The sequence below is a fragment of the Somniosus microcephalus genome, chromosome 3 (assembly GCF_052327205.1).
Source record: "Somniosus microcephalus isolate GS21.2 chromosome 3, FLI_Smic_1.0, whole genome shotgun sequence".
NCBI lineage: Eukaryota > Metazoa > Chordata > Chondrichthyes > Squaliformes > Somniosidae > Somniosus > Somniosus microcephalus.
In genome coordinates, this window is record NC_140989.1 from 271,341,210 (window position 1) to 271,359,169 (window position 17,960).

A 17,960-nucleotide genomic window follows, 5' to 3' on the forward strand; every position below is an offset into this window, starting at 1 on the left:
ACATATACTGGCAGAAGTAACATGTTGCACCTACTGACACAGTACTGGTGGTGGCCAAAGATGGGTCGGAAAGTAGCGAAATATTGCCATCGCTGTATAATATGCGCTAAGATTAATGTAGGACAGAGATGTAGATTTAGAATAGCAAACCAACCCAGGCCCCAAGGACCCTGGGAAAACTTGCAAATTGACTTTACCGGTCCCCTAGCACAGGACCGGGGGAAGAAATATTGCCTGGTAATAATTGATCAATTTACCAGGTGGGTGGAAGCTTTTGCCACCCGAGATTGCACTGCAAAAACAGTTGCACTAATATTGGCTACCGAGGTTATACCCTGTTGGGGAGTGCCTCTGCAAATTGACTCAGACAACGGCACCCACTTTACCGGTAAAATAATGAAGGAAACTTGTAAGCTGTTAAACGTAACACAAAAATACCACATACCATATCACCCCCAGAGCTCGGGGATGGTAGAATGAATAGGACACTGAAAAATGCGCTGACCAAAGCCATCCAAGAAACAGGGAAGGGATGGTTGGAATTACTACCCAGCATATTAATGAGGCTGCGAGCCACCCCAGGACGCACGACCAGACTGACCCCCTATGAATTAATGACAGGACGAGCTATGAGACTACCAGAGGATCTGGCTGGAGGGGTGGGAGAACCAGGACCAGTACAAGATAGATTAAGGCGATACTTAGTACAACTAAATCAGGAGGTACAAGCACTAAATAAAGAAGTGAGGAACCAGCAACAGATTAAAGATCTAGAAAGACAAAATGCTGGACTTAAACCAAATGAGCTGCCCAAAATACGTCAACAAGTAATGACGCAAGTTATCAGAAGAAAGGGAATGGAACCCCGTTGGATGGGGTCATATACTGTATTAATGACAAGTGATACGTGTGTTTGTCTATAGGAACCGACGGGTATGCGATGGAAGCACTGGACCCAAGTGAAACCATTTAACACTAAAGATCCCCATTCCACCCTCTCCTCTAGGGGAAAGAGCTCGGAAGACGACCAGACCTCTGTTTAAATTACAGATAAACATGGATCCAGTGAGATGGATTATTATAACTACTCTGATGACAACACTTATAAGTCCAAATAACGGGCTGGAAGAAATGGACTGCAAGTTAAGATCCCCTTGTGGGAAACAAGGAAAAGGATGTTACAGGTGTGACGGTACCTGGGTGAACTTAGATCAACAACCATGTGGACCCTGTAGAATGACAGATACCAGCAATATGGTAAGATGTAATAGACACTGGCAGGTGTTGGGTCAAGTAGGGGGAGGACGGTGGCATAGTGGTTAGCATTGTTGCCTCACAGCGCCAGGGACCCGGGTTCGAATCCGGCCTCGGGTGACTGTCTGTGTGGAGTTTGCACATTCTCCCCGTGTTTGCGTGGGTTTCCTCCGGGTGCTCCGGTTTCCTCCCACAGTCCAAAGATGTGCGGGTTAGGTTGATTGGCTATGATAAATTGACCCTTAGTGTTAGGTGGATTAAATACGCGGGGTTACGGGGATAGGGTGGGGTATGTGTTGGTGTAGGGGTTATGGGGATAGGGTGGGATATGTGTTGGTGTTGGTGTAGGGGTTACGGGGATCAGGTGGGATATGTGTCGGTGCAGGCTCGATGGGCCGAAGTGGCCTCTATCTGCACTGTGGGGTTTCTGTGATTTCTGTGATATGTCCTGAGCTACACGGACGATATCGTAAGATGGACTATTGTACACGGCGTTACAACACCGCAACCAACAACAACAAGGATCACACCACAAGGAGTAACCCTAGAACCAACAACACCCCCAATCACAACGATACCTGAAGAACGAAGGTGTCCGAAATTGACGCCTGGGCCCAAAAATGGGAGAGTTGTATGCATATATGATAAGGAATGTAATTAACCAAGCTGCTGCTGCAACAGGGACTAATAGTTTCAGGGGACATGCTGCATTCCACCAAAGGATTAAGAGGAACTGATCTACTCACGGGAGTAAACACGAGGACATCATTCATTAATGCCCTAGATATACAAGGAGTCCAATGTAGTGTGGAACGATTACAAAGGGTAATACAACAGATTTTAGAGAAAGAAACTGGTTTAGTTCGACAGGGATCAGAGTTGGGAGGACAAACGATAGGAAATTATTCGAGGGAATCAAAGTTATAGAAGACCATGCTAGCACTATCAACAAACGAAACCATAGAGATGAGGAACAGGCAAAAGACGGGGTAGGGAGAGGCTTGTGTCATGCCTATGACCAATGGATCACCGGACAGTTAAAACATAATCTGGCACAGATACAACAAGGCGAGGTACCAGGCTGGATTAACAGCACACAGCTCTATGGCCCGAGCCAGAATCCAGGCCCTCTGAGTGCTTGTACCCTCAAGGGGATGACCAGAGTATATCCAGTGATACAAAAATGCAAAGCAGAAGTGACAGCAATGATAGGCATGGTACTCATGATACCAGTGGTAAGACTAGTCATGACTCCATACCCACAGTACCAGTTAATAAACATAGGCATAGTGAGGGGTGAGACATACCTCCAATACTATCCAATTGATACCTATGCCATCAGGAAGAATGGTACTATAAGAGGAGTCTCCCTAAACGGATGCCATGGGAAAGGTACGCTTACAATATGCCCACATCCGGTAGGAGAAGGCCCTAAGGATGAGTGCGGCTATAATAAGACAGAGGGGTGTATGTTGGAATTATCATGTCAATCACCATCACACCCGCTCGGGATATAGAGGCAGAGGGGAGTATTGTATAGCCACCACAGAGACTGAGTACCAATATAGTAACCTTGTATGTGTAATCACAATGCCTAACTTCTGTTTCACACCAAAGATCCCTGTGACAATTGGACACACCAGATTGGTGTATGTACACTTAAGGGAGGAAATGAAACTAAATGTGCCAGATAGTTTAAGGGACAAATTGGTCAATTATGAAGAGCTGGTGGGGGCTCTGATACCCCACCTGCAAGAGGATCTGCAAGAGATGAAAGAGGGCTTAAGTAAAATGGTGAAACAATACGTAATGTTGCAAAGGAACCTTGGGGAACTAGAAAGGGACATAGAAGTAGAACTACAGGAAGTCCCATGGTATGAGAAGCTGTAGGATTGGGGGATGAATGTCAACATCCACCCATGGATCTGCATTACTTCTCACATACTAGTTATAATACAATTGGTTTTGGCGATAGGAATAGGAATAGCAGCATGTGCCACCTGTAAAAAACATAGAAAACAAAAAAGGAAATGGAAGAAATGTACATGACCTTGATAAAGTAGTAATGTACGTTGTTTGATGGTAATTGTTACAGAAACCTCCTGGGCAGATTCCCATTGAGCAGACGGACTATTACTACGACCGAGTGAAGGCTTGGGAGAAAGACCTGCTTAACTGATGTATAGTACTAATAACATTAATGCTTATAACCTATGTATTTGGATGGATAATATGTCGATGGAAAGGATGTAGGGGGCATAGAAATCAGGACAATATGATTATATAAACAAGGTGACCCAATGGGTTGGATTTGATCACCACCCCGGCAGGACACCATAATAGGAGAAATAATCGGGTTCGTCAATGATTAAAAGGGATTAATCAGGACCAAAAGGGGGGACTGAAAGGGTTAAAAAGAGCTAAAATGAGTGGATTAAGGAACAGAGCATATATCCAACCATATAAGGAATGGTTATGAACGATGTCCAGAAGGGAAGTCGGGTGTAACGTGGCCAAAGTGCACAAACCGTGAATCACTAACTGAGGAATGTATTGAGAGATAACGTATGGGGTCACAAGACCAGTGCACACAGGTCACAAGAATTTGCACCCGAAGCCAACTGTATGATGAAAGAAATGTATACGTGTAATGCACCTAATTGCGAAACAGTAGCCACGACTCAGAACAAAACCTGTATATAAGGCAGGAGATTTTCAGCGATCGGGGAGCATTCGTCCCAGGATGAGTGACTCCCCTGTTGACTTGTATAAAGTTGCTTTACTGAACGAACCTCCGGACTCCGAGTGATTGATTGGGAATAAGACGGACGTCGACCCTTTATATCAGAGGGTCCGTCTCGGGGAGAAGAAGCTCTCCCGGTTTAACCTTACACCAGGAACAATTAAAGAAAGTGGAGTCTCATTCCTTCAGATTGTGAATTGTTGTTGAAGGCTTTAAAAATGTCAAATTAAAAAAATAATCTTTTTTTTCCTTACTTTTTCTTTCTGTCTTTTTTCTCTCTTAGTCCAATCTTCCTTTCCCTCTCTTTATTTCTCTTTCTGTATCTGATTTGACATTAAATTTATCCATGCTAATTCACCCTCCATCTCAGTCCTTCCTCTGTTTATTTCTCAAGCCTTTAATCTCATTAGTTAAGGAGATACACGGTTTGTCCCGTTGTTCCCAAATGCCCTGTTCCCCTCGCTGCACCGTTATCAGCTCGTACTTCCAGCAACTTTGTGGGCAAAAAATGTAAAAACCTAAATGTGTACGAACAAGTCGAACTAACAGGGTACAATGCAAGATGCTCCACTCCAGCAAAATTTGGGTCATAAGATTTACGAGGAAACAGAAAATAAAGTAACTTTCTGAATCAGACAAAATTGCAAAGTGGAGGTTCCCGCACTGGCTGCATGAGTAGATCCTATACCAGAGTAGATTTTCAACTTGCTACCCAGGTGTAAAGTTGCCATTGCGGATTGGCAATGAAAATTGGATGTTAGCTGATATTATTAATGGTTCTCTCTCCTCAGGTACTGTCCCACTCCCCCTTCAAACCTGCCGTCATCAATCCCCTCCTCAAAAATAACACCCTTTACCCCTCTGTCCTTGCAAACTACCACCCCATCTCCAACCTCCCTTTCCTCTCCAGAGTTCTTGAACGGGCTGTTGCCTCCCAAATCTGGGCCCATCTTTCCCGAAACTCCATGTTTGAATCCCTCCAATCAGGTTCCTGCCCCACCACAGTACTGAAACAGCCTTTATCAAATGACATCCTATGTGACTGGACCATGATAAACTCTCCCTCTTTGTCCTTCTCGACCTGTCTGCAGCCTTTGACACGGTTAATCACATCATCCTCCTCCAACGCCTCTCCTCCGTCATCCAGCTGGGTGGGACTGCCCTCGCCTGGTTCCATTTTTAATCTATCCAGTCGTAGCCAGAGAATCACCTGCAATGGCTTCTCTTCCCACTCCCACACCATTACTTCTGGAGTTCCCCAAGGAACTATCCTTGGCCCCCTCCTATTTCACATCTACCTGCTGCCACTCAGCGACATCATCCAAAAACACACGTCAGGTTCCACGCGTATGCTGATGACACCCAGCTCTACCTCACCACCACCTCTCTGGACCCCTCCACTGTCTCTAATTTGTCACATTGCTTGTCCGACATCCAGTACTGGATAAGCAGAAATTTCCTCCAACTAAATATTTGGAAGACCGAAGCCATTGTCTTCGGTCCCTGCCACAAACTCTGTTCCCTAGCCACCAACTCCATCCCTTTTCCTGGCAACTGTCTGACGCTGAAGCAGATTGTTCGCAACTTTGGTGTCGTATTTGACCCCGAGATGTGCTTCCAACCACATATCCACTCCATCACCAAGACCGCCTTCTTCCACCTCCGTAACATCGCCTCTGCCTCTGCTCACCTGCTGCTGAAACTCTCATCCATGCCATTGTTACCTCTAGGCTTGACTATTTCAATGCACTCCTGGCCGGCCACCTATCTTCCACCCTCCATAAACTTGAGCTCATCCTAAACTCTACCGCCCATATTCTAACTCACATCAAGTCCCATTCATCCATCACCCCTGTGCTCGCTGACCTAGGTTGGCACCCGGTTGAGCAATGTCTCGATTTTAAAATTCTCATCCTTGTAACCTCCACCAGTCCTGCAACCCTCCAAGATATCTGTGCTCCTCCGCCTCTTGCATATTCCCGATTTTAATCACTCCACCATTGGCGGCCGTGCCTTCAACTGCTTAGGCCCTAAGCTCTGGAATTCCCTGCCTAAACCTCTCCGCCTCTCTACTTCTCTTTTCTCCTTTAAGACGCTGTTTAAAACCTACTTCTTTGACCAAGCTTTTGGTCATCTGCCCTAGTATCTCCTTATGTGGCTCCGTGTCAAATTTTGTTTGATAATGCTCCTGTGAAGCACCTTGGGACGTTTTATTATGTTAAAGACACTATATAAATACAAGTTGCTGTTGTTGGTGGTTTCCATAACAGGCAGCAATCCACAACGCCAGCTTTACACTAGGCAGCAAGTTGAAAATCTACCCCTTTGTGCAGTACTGAAACTATACAGATTAGAAGCTCCCATGTTTGAATCTCGCTCTGGTGATGAGTTAGCTAATTTTAACATGAGTTTCAATAGGGGCACTATAATTGGTCTCAGCACTCCTGAACTAGGGAGGGGTGGGGGTGGGGGGGGAGTCAGCCAAGGTTCTTTACTTGGAAGGTGCTTATGGATAGTGCGCAAGCATAGGATTGGACTTGCCTTGGGTCTCCCCAGAATCAAATTGCTCAATGACACTGTCTAGGTTCACCTATGAAGAAAGGTCACTTCAGTGAAGTACCCAGAGGGTTGCAGCACTACACCCATCCCCATTTTGTGTTGCATTTCTAAACAATTGATAATTGCAGCCACATTGCTGCCTACAACTCTTCCCAGTAGACCTTTAGACACAAGATTGATGTCTCAGTACCCCAAGTTACACAGTCATATATCCACAGTCAACCCGCTTCCCTTTCACAAACACATGTGCGCCAATCAATCAGGAAATAGAAATTGCCCTTCACTGCCCTTCCCCCACCATCCCCAACAAGCCAACAGCCATGGAATATGATGGTTTAATTACCATAGCCATTAGTTTGTCTTTTGACTTCTGGCAATTCACCTGAGAAATATACAGCAGGATTGGGAGACTGGCAGTGCACATGTGGGACAAAATTTAGTGCATTTATGCCAAAAATATTTAAGTACCCAAAACATAAAATAATCCAAATGGGACAAAATTAGGCAATTTACAAAATATACAGGATAGAGGTTGTGATGTTCCCGGCAGTGTCTTATCCTATATCTACCTCAGCCTGTGCTTTATCTAAAGGAACACATTCCAACCTGTGTACTATCTTGTATGTAATATATGCATTCTTGTGTATCATCCTATGTATAACACATTTCAGCCTCTCTGTTTTCTACCAGGAGACTAAAAGATAAATTAAGCATTACTGTTAATTTTATTTGGGATGAAATATAAAAGTATATCTACATGATTTCTTTTCATCTTTTGAACAAATCAGAGTTAGGGTGATATGTGTGCTTTCAGAAATGTGCCCTGATTACCTTTGTCACTTCCTGAATCCCATTAAAGCTGCAGTTCAGTGTGCTGATGTGGTGTTAATCTGGAGTTTGGACACGGCCCAGTTTCTGGCCCCATGCTGCTTTACGAGGTCCCGTCTCCAGGGAACTCACTGTCAGTACAAGCTCAGGAAACAGTTGTGCTGTTCACTTTCAGAGAACGTTTTGAATTAAGAAGCCAAATTCGCCTCTATTTTAGTTTAAAGTGTATCATAAGCTTAATTGTTGCCAGGTGATTCTTTCTTTGTATTGTGGAATGTGCAGAATATTTCGAATACGTTATAAATCTTTGTGTAAAACTCAACTATTCAACATCCGTGCCAGTTCAGAAACATCTTTCCGACAAACTAATGCAGCCAAATCCCCTGATGTATCTGTGATTGTTCACAAGGTCTTTGATTTTTTCTTTAAATTGAAATGATGAGGAATTATTTTATCTCTTTGCTGCTCTTCTTTCCTGAAGGTGGTGACTCATGTTGAAGTATAGTGCCACAGTACTTCATCCAAGTGGTTATTCTTCATATGTGAGCCTAAATGGTGATTGCGGGAAGACTATTCCATCATAGGGGTCATCACAACCAGTTCAGTCTTGTCCTCATGAACATTGACACATGGTCACTTTCCAACAGCAAAAGCAATCCAGAGCAAGAACCCTGGGTGACTTTTAACCTTCCTAGCTCAGGAGTACTGATGCCAATTGTAGTACCCCAACATTGGCCTGAGCTAAGATCAACTAACTTCGAACAGACTAAGGATTAAATCTGGGAGTTTTGTGCCATTTTAGACTCAGTGAGACACCAAGTAGTGCACTTACCCACTGAACCACTAGGGAAGCTGCAGTAATTGTTCAATTTCTGCTTTATAACACCCTATTTATTCACAACATTGAGCATCCAGCTGTGTTGAATCTAATACCAAGCAAAGTTGACTGATAAAAATCATATGGCTGTAAACCCACAAGGCTCGTATCAACCCAACCTATTTTGAATGTGGCAGCTCACCTGTACTTAATTTTTTTCATTAACTGGACTACACTTCTCTAGTCAATGGCTTTTTTTGCGTGCCTGTGTTTAAACTTTAATGATAAAATATGATTGCCTCTTGGCAGTCTTCAATGGAAATGTATTTTAGCTGTTAGCAATATCTGTTTCTTGTTAAGAGTTTATACAACTCTAAAAAAGAATGAAATTCCTTACCGATGACAATTTCATTTTTTTTAATATAATTTTCCCACTGCGTATTCTAATTATTTTACTTAAGAGTTTAGTGTACAGAATATACAGAAGCTGTGGAATTCCCATCCAGTTATTAAAATGATTACCAACATCACTGCTGTTGTGCGATTCAATAACGGGGACCGTGCTGCCTCATTGTCTGACCTGACAAATCTCCAAACAAAAAAACACCCAGAAATATCGCCAACGCCTCAATAAGTAAATGAACAGTCCAGTGTGGCACTGTACATACTAGTGTATTTTGAGTTAACCAATCCCAGCTGAGATGATGGTTGGGTCACTACAATTCACCTCAGTACCACTGAGTTATGGAGCAGAAAACTCAGGTAGAGTTGCTGCTGAAAAGCACACATCTGTGGATGTCAGATGAAGACAGGATCAGACTAAGCTGTGATGTTCCCCAAAGTCAACTAGCTTGTCTAAGCTCACATGGGGAAAAATGGACATTTAGGTTAGGTACTGTGGGAGTGAGCCTTTGGCTTAGTGGTAGCATTCCAGCCTCCGAGTCAGAAGGAGAAGGTTTTGAGACCCGGTGAGTGGAGACTAAAATATGGTCTCTAAATATTGGGTTGACATCCAGAGAATGGGGTACTTGCGTCCGGAAGGAGTAACCACTGGCTCACTGGTAGTATTCTTGTCTCTGACTCAGAAGGGATCAATTTGGGCCCCACTCCAGACAGCCCCGTTGAGTGGCTGCTCTGAATACTGGATCGATATCCAGTGGGGGTACTTGCGTCTGATGGGTGCGGGTGGCCCCTTATCCTAACAGGTAGGTGGGGCTCTTTAGCTCTGGTTGCAGCCCACCTCGGAGAAGGTACACCAAAGTCAAAAACTGAGAGGAAGGCAAAGAAAAGCACTTCTTCCCTAGTAAGTGGCTGAAGAATCTCATGTGAGAGACTGGAGTTAGGATTTGCCCTAGGGCAGAACACAATGATTGTACCTTACTATGAGTCAGCACCTTCAGAAGAGGAACAGAAAAAATTGGGAAGAATCTTGCAGAAAACTTGATTGCTTCCCAGCCTGTCCCTCTCTGCCAGTTCTCTATTACCCTGCATTATTTGCTCTCTGTTTGTGAAGGCACTCAAAAAATAGATCAAATATATTATATTAAGTCAAATGTAACACAACTGCATTATTTTGATATAGTAATGGTGATTTGACAAAGTAAATTACAGTTCTGTGCAGTTCTGAGGGAATGCTGTACTGTTGGGGGTGCTATCTTTCAGATGGGATGTTAAACCGAGGCCCCGTCTGCCCTCTCAGGTGGACGTAAAAGATCCCACGGCACTGTTCAAAGAGCAGGGGAGTTCTCCCCATTGCCCTGGCCAATATTTATCCCTCAATCAACACCTAAAACAGATAATCTATTCATTTATTTCATTGCTACTTGTGAAATCTTGCTGTGCACAAGTTGGCTGCCACGTTTCCTGCATTACAACACTGATTACAGTTCAAAAGTACTCCATCAAACTATTTTTTTTACTTTAGAGAACTTACCTTGAGAAACAATGGCATATGATATACAGCATGGGTGCTTTCTTAGAATTCCAAAGTAAATATTGTTTATAAAGACTTAATTATGTAGCTATGCTATGTATTTCACAATACCAAACCACAAAATTTCCTCCACAATCCCCATTTCCCAGGCTGCCAAACCTCAACTTCTCCCACCTCCCCAGTGCTGCCAAACCCCAAGATATCCTTCTTCCGCAAGACAACCAAAGCCCACAGCTCCACCTCTAAATCTGCCAAATCCTGGGATTTCCCCTTCTCCATTACTCCAAAATCCAACAACTTTTCCCTCTGAGCTTCTGCTGAATCCCGAAGATTCCCCCCGCCCCCCGCAGTACTACCAAGATATTTCCCATCCCTGGTACTACTATATCATCCAAAGGCATGCATAATGCCATGGGAGATTTGTCATACTTTGGCATCAAATTTTCTTATGTGCAAATTTAAATTGCCTTACATTATGCACTCGTAAAACAGCGAGAAATCAAAATATTAACTATGAGCAGCGAGGAAAACATATTAATAGAAAAATCACAAACTGAACTCAATTTCTCAAAATATTTTTTCATTTTTTTGGCTGTAACAAATCAGTATAAGCAGCGAGGAAAACCTTCCAGTAGAAAAAGCAGAACGAAACCAATCAAATCGTTAAAAAAAATTCCAAAACATTTTCAGTTACTGTTTCTTCAGCTAGTCCACTACACACACAAATTGTTGAAAATAAAGCTAATAAGGACATATTTCACATTGGGCCAGATCTTGCTGGAAAAATAATGGCATATTACGATGTGCGCCATTATTAATGTGCAAATCGGCTAGAAAGTTTAGAGGATTAAGAGATACGCCGTGAGTTGCAAATCTTCATAACTTGCTGGTCAATGTATGCCGCTCCACTATTTGCTTTGCACAAACGATATCTTGCCCTTAGCTGCCTTGTTATTTTTAAGAAGTTGCTGGATTTTCACATTAATTGCCCATTAAACTCGCCACAGAAAATTAGGTCTGGTAATTAACAGCATAAGTACCTTTTTAACGACATGATAACTGTTAATGCAATGCCAATCAACCGCTCTGCCACAGAGATTGAACAATTTAAACTGCAGTCTCATTCCTTCAGGTGGTAAATTGTTCTTTAGAGATTTTAAAAATGTCAAATTTTAAATTAAATATTTTTCTTCTTCTGTTTCCTTTCTGTCTCTTTTCTCTCTCTCTCTTAATCCAATAATGATTTCCCTCTTTCTGTACTTGAATTGACATTGAATTCACCCACTCTAATTCATCCTCCTTCTCAGTCGCTACTCTGTTTCTTTCTCAATCCTTAAATCTCATTGGATAGGGAGATAAACTGATGGTCCCACCGTTCACTGAGGTCCTAGATGTCCCGATGCCCTTGCCGCACCATTATCAGCTTGCACTTCCAGCAAGTTATGACACAGAGCATTTTTGAACTGAAGAGTGCAGTAAAAAGTCTACTGATAAATAAAGCAGAAACTGAACCAATCAAATGACTCAAAATGTCTTTCCAAAATCTTTCATCTGCCATTTTTCACACACTTAAAAATCCAGCTCTCAAAATAAGGATTATAACATTACAAAAATATGTATTTAAAAAAAATTATGGGGGAGAAATTTGGTGGACTGCGCCACCAGTTAGCGCCTAAAGAGGGCACTCAGTGGCTTTAGCGCCACTGGCCACGCCTCCCGCGATATTTAGCTGGGGCGCTAATGGCGGCGTTAGCCTGTTGCGCTGTGCCGCCACTGATGAAGTTTTTGGTGTGCGCAGCGCCCCGCTACCGCCCCGATCGCGATATTTGGCAGCGACCGCCTCTGTAGCGCCGTTCGCTAATCGCGCCCGGTTCACGGGGCCTACCTGTGGTGGCAGTGGCGCAAATTAAGGTGGAGGTGTGGGGCGGCTGTTTTTTTTGACAGCCGCCTGCCAGCACCTCCGTCCCCGGCCTCCTGTTCTTCCCCCGCGGCATTGCCGGCTGTTTTCCGAGAGCCCGGCACTTCTCCTCGGTGCCGTGCTCTTTTGCCGGCACTCGCGATCGCTCATCGCGCTGGTGCAGGCCCCTCCCCCTTAAGAATGGGAGGAAGGCCTGCAGTACCGCAGCGCACCGTGCCGCAGCGTGTGGCACTGCGGCACATTGCACTGCGATATTCAGTTCCAGCGCCCTAAGAGGGACGTGGAGCGCCTCGAGCCTCGCCCGGTGTCCCTCTTGGGGCGCTCAAGCTGAATTTCTGGCGATCGCTGCTGCTCCGATCGCAGCGCAAAATCTGGCGCCCAGGTGAGCTTGGCGCCCCGTTTGCGGCTCCACCTACGTATTCTACAATACTGTGATTAAACTTATAGGGGGAAAATTTCCATAACTTCAGCAGAAGATTGATGGAAACCATGGAGAAACATTATAAACAGCCAATTTTAGCAATTTATACCACTTCTCCGGGGGTGCCCCCAATCTCCCACTGGAAAACTCTGCTGAAATTCCAGGCGATAATCTATAAACTTATAACCCATTAAATTGATTTTTGTGTCTTTGAGTAACTTCATTAACATTTTCCCTCAGAAGCCTCAACTTCTTTCAAAAACTTGGGCTTGGAATCGATATTCTTCCCAGTTAAAGGGAGTTACTAATGATATCTGTGCCTGCAAGACGCAGGATGTGCATTCTCAGCATATGTAATATTGAAAATATCTCAGAACACAGCAGTATGATTGCCTCAGTGCAACAACTTGAAGGATGTTTTTCTGCAGTCTATAACAACATTTATGTTTGTTTTTACAAATGATTTCAAAGTTGGCTGGACCATGAATTTTATAACCTTTTCTGGGGTAAGGTTTTAAAGGAAAAACTATCTTCAAATGCTTGTTTTCACTTCATAAAAGAGAGTTAGAGGTTGATGATAAGACCACCTGTGCTTTATTTTATCTATACTAAAAATTCAAAAACAATCATAGCTTACATAAAGATTTATTTATTTTTCTCAGTGCGGGCAGCACGGTGGCATAGTGGTTAGCACTGTTGCCTCACAGCGCCAGGGACCCGGGTTCGAATCCGGCCTCAGGTGACTGTCTGTGTGGAGTTTGCACATTCTCCCCGTGTTTGCGTGGGTTTCCTCCGGGTGCTCCGGTTTCCTCCCACAGTCCAAAGATGTGCGGGTTAGGTTGATTGGCTGTGATAAATTGACCCTTAGTGTTAGGGGGATTAAATACGTGGGGTTACGTGTTGGTGTAGGGGTTACGGGGATCGGGTGGGATATGTGTCGGTGCAGGCTCGATGGGCCGAAATGGCCTCTATCTGCACTGTGGGGTTTCTGTGATTCTGTGTGATTCAAAGCTCGAAGTGTGTCAGTTCTTAGGATATAACAGTTTTAATGAGGAACATAGGAAACTTAAACACAGGAACATGAGGTATTTTTGTTTTGGCAAATGATTTGAAAACAAGCTGGAGAATGAGTTTCACATGAAAATTATTGTCAAGTGCTTAATTCTAAGAGACTCTGGTTCGGAGAGCTAGGCAGAAACAATAGAGGTGGTTTAGATCCTCTGTAGATTTTGATAATGAAAATTTGAAAACTATGCATGTTGACAGATTTGTTTATGAGGCCATGCTATTTATTTATTCAGCTGCAGTAGGTAAGGAAAATGCTCATTTTTATTTCTAAGACACTAATCGAAAACATGTGCTTTACTGTCTCTAAGGGCTGGGTTTTCCCTGCGGAGGCGGGATGGCAGCGGGAGAGCTCGTTGGCGGTTTCCGGTCCCTCTCCCGTCTACAGCCGCTCTCTCAAAAAGATTTTCCGTAGATTGGTCTTGTTAAGCCAGCCCTGCAGGGCTCCTGGCCAATTTACGGGAAGCGGGTCTGATGACGTCATTTGATGACACGTCATCCGCCGGTTTCCTTAAAGGGACCACGGCCACATTGATTTTGACAGTTGTGATGTCAGTGTTCTGCAGCATTGAGGTGCTGCAAACACTGACAAGCACTGCACAAAGGTGCACGTCTGCACCCAGGCTCACGCATGACTCCCTCCATATGCCATTCCTCCTGCAGACCAAGGGGGATCCCTAGCAAGATGCCAATGATCAAGCACTCCCATTCTCCTGGTGACTCCTATAAGGTGTCCAAAAAGGTAGAGTAGCAAAGCACTTAATCTTTTTAGGTGAAGTCCTCAGATAATTTCCAGAATGAATATTGATAGAGTGTTGGTGAAGTCTTGACAAAGTCTGGCAGATAGTCTCCCATGTGTTTCAAAAGTCCTCTTCAAACCTCCAGAAGCAAGTGAACAGGAAAAGGTGATATACCTTTAAGTAGTGCTTGAAATCCTCTGCAATGACTAGTTTACTCCCAATCAGCTGGTCACTATTAGGAGAGGGCATTGTTGGTTCAAGTGCTAGCCACCAAAATGTTGTGCAGCCTTCTTAATGAGCACTAGCAGGCAATTTAAGTGGCAATCAGCTGCTTAACGATCCTCCGGGCGGTTGTTCCTAGTGCAAGCCTCAACTCCTTTACCAAGATGGCGGCTTGCACTAAACACAGGTTAAACTAGCATTTCAGCTAAAGTTCCCATCTTGGCCACCTTGGAGGTTCTTAAGTGCCTAAAGTATTTGGGGAAAATCTCCCCCAAGCTGTTCCCTGTACCAATCTCACCATTGGCTAGGCAGCAGTGTATTACATAGCTGTTTCAACAGGTTACTAAATTGAGCCTTGTAGACGGTGGAGCTACTCATTGTAAAGTGGCCAGCTTTTGCCCTGCTCTTGTAGCCATGGTGTTGCTATGTCTGACCCAGTTAAGCTTCTGGTAAGTGGTGACCCCCATGTTGACGGTGGTGGGCTCGGCAATGATGGTGCCACTGAAGGTCAGGGGAGGTGGCTAGGCTTTTTATTCTTTGAGATGGTCATTACCTGGCACTTAAATGTGGCTTGAATGTTACCTGCAATGTCAGCCCATACCTGGATATTATCCAAGTCCTTGTGTAGGCTGGTATGAGCTGTCTCATTATCAAATGAGTTATGAATGGAGCTGAACACCGTGGAATCATCAGCAAACCTTATAACAGGGTAATTCATTGAAGAAGCAGCTGAAGATGGCAGAGCTGAGGATACTGTCTAAGGGACTCCTGCAGCAACATCCTGGGACTGTGATAAGTGGCCTTCAAAAACCACATCCAATCTTATTTTATGTCATGTATGACTCCTGCCACTGGAGGGTTTTTCCTTCGACTCCACTAAGTTCAGTTTTTCTAAGGCTCTTTGGTACCATTGGTTGATTGCTGTCTTGATGGTGAGAGAAGCTGCTCTCACTTCTCTAACAGTCAGCTCTTACGTACGTGTCTGGATCAAGGCTGTGATGAGGTTTGGAGCCAAGTGGTTCTGGTGGAACCTTAACTGAGCGTTAGTAGCTGGTTATTGGTGAATATGTGTTGTTTGATGACACTATTGATGGCTTCTTTCATTACTTTACTGATGATTGGGTGGAGGCTGATCGGGCAATAATTGTCCATTTTCGATTTATCCTTTTTTTTAGTGAATAGGACACATCTGAGTATCTTCTGGGTAGATGCCAGCATCATAGCTGTACCTTAGCAGCTTAACTACATGGGTGGTAAGCTCTTATAGAAAGAAAGACGTGCATTTATATAGCGCCTTTCACGACCACCGGACGTCTCAAAGCGCTTTACAGCCAATGAAGTGCTTTTGAAGTGGAGTCACTGTTGTAATGTGAAGTGAAGTGGAGTCACTTATGCACAAGTCTTCAGCACTGAGCTGAGATGTTGTCAGGGCCCATAACTTTGTTGCTTCCAGTCCACTCAGAAATTTCCTAATGTCCTGTTGCATGAACCAAATTGACTGTACACTAGCATCCATGATAGTTAGGGAACTCAGGAGGAAGTTGAATAGGATTGTCCACTTGGTACTTTTGGCTGAAGACACTTATCTCTTGCACTCACCTGCTGGACTCAACCATAGTTGAAGATGGGGATGTTCATAGAGTCTCTTTCTCTTATTTATGAACATAGGAGCAGGAGTAGGCCATTTAGCCCCTCAAGCCTGTCGAGTTATCCATCAGCATTCTTGACTGGCTATGGTAGAGCTACAGAGCTTTTCTCTGATCCATTGGTTTTAGAACTGCTTAGCTCAGTCTATAACCTGTTGCTTTTGGTGTTTATCATGTAGGTAGATCTATGTAATAGCTGCATGAATCTTGCGATTCATGTAGAAATGACTTATGGAATAATACTGCGCGGTCTGCTGGTGGCGCTGTCCAGGGAGAGTATAAATACTCGGGCATGGGCCCAGCTTGCTCAGGACATTTTGTAAACAGGAACTAGTGAAGGACAACTAGACCTCCATGTTGTGAAACAGTTGATTAAAGCCTTGTTTAATACTCAGACCAAGTGCCTAGTAGTTTTCTTACACCAATAGCTTCATTAGATTGGTACTGCATTCTAAGATATGCCTGTTGCTGCACCTGATATGCTATTCTATACTCCCCATTGAACCAGGTTGGTCTCCCAGTTTGATGCTGATCGAGGAGTGGGGGATGTGTCAGATCATAAGATTACAGATTGTGGTGGTATATAATTCTGCTTCTGCTGATGGCCTACAGCACCTCATAGGTGACCCGTTTGGGCTGCTATATCTGGTCTGCTTTCATTAGCATAACAGTAGTGCTACACTACATGATGGAGAATGTTCTCACTGTACAGGCCGGACTTTGAATTCACAAGAAATATGTGGTGATCACTCTTATCAATGTTATTGTGAAAAGACCTATCTTTGACAGGTAGGTTCCTTCTGATGGCTTCCTCATCACCTGATGGTGAACAAGTCTGGCAGCTACGTCCTTTTGAATTTGTGGTTGGTGGTACTGCTGAGCCATTCTTGGTGGTTGTCGTTGAAGTCCCCCACCCAGAGTACATTCTGCACCTTTCCTTTCCTCAGTGTTTCCTACAAATAATGATGGAGGAGAACTGATTCATCACTTGAGGGAGGACAGTAGGTGGTAATCATCAGGAGGTTTTCTTGGCCTTGTTTGACCTGTAACCATGAAACTTCATGGGGTTCAGAGTCAATGTTGAGGAACCCTAGGGCCACTCCCACTCAACTGTATAAAACTGTGACCACACGCCTGGTGGGTCTATTCTGCTAGTAGGACTGGATATACCAGGGATGGAAGAGTCTGAGATGTTGGCTAATAGATACGTTGCTCTTACCTGCAGCCTCTCCAGTAAATGTATGTTTGTTATTTCATAGTGACCAGAATTGGACACAGTACTCCAAGGCCGGAATTTTGCCAGCGCTCAGAGGGCGGGATTGGAGGCGGGTCAGAGGTTAAATTCGTAATGATTGACGGCGGATTTGGAGCCCGTCATGATCCCGCCTCCACGCATCTTTCCCGAGTGTTGGGTCTCCGATTTGCAAACAGACCCGACACCAAGTGGCAGGAAAGTGATTAAAGACACTTAACTGCCTATTAAGTGGTACTTTAGAGCTTTTTTCACAGGGTTTTTAGATTTTCCAGCTTCTGGGTTGGGCTTCACGACATTCCAACAACACGCCAGGTAAGTGAGGCGTGAACACCAGCGAGCTAGAAACTTCACAGCTGCAACTGCAGTGTAAAAGCTGCACTCTCAAATCTTGTCATTTAGAAATCTGTGAGGTTGGTGATTGAATGATTTGGGGGGCACATTCTGTGTTTAGGCTGCAAGTATGTGTTGTGCACGATAGATCCACTGTAACCTGCATTGCAGGATTTTAAAGGCGCACTTACCCTAAACTGTACCACCTCAAATTGTCAGCACACAGCTG

General features: G+C 44.2%; 1 protein-coding gene across 1 annotated transcript in view; it reads right to left on the reverse strand.

Moving 5' to 3' along the window:
- Positions 1 to 3,191: 3,191 nt before the first annotated feature.
- glis1a (GLIS family zinc finger 1a) overlaps positions 3,192 to 17,960 on the reverse strand; it is a 199,576-nt gene continuing 184,807 nt past the window's right edge. The window contains exons 7-8 of the mRNA XM_085978082.1: positions 15,054 to 15,198; positions 3,192 to 3,254 (exon numbers count right to left, since the gene is read on the reverse strand). Coding sequence (XP_085834208.1) covers positions 3,192 to 3,254; positions 15,054 to 15,198 — 208 coding nt within the window. The remainder of the gene's footprint in view (positions 3,255 to 15,053; positions 15,199 to 17,960) is intronic.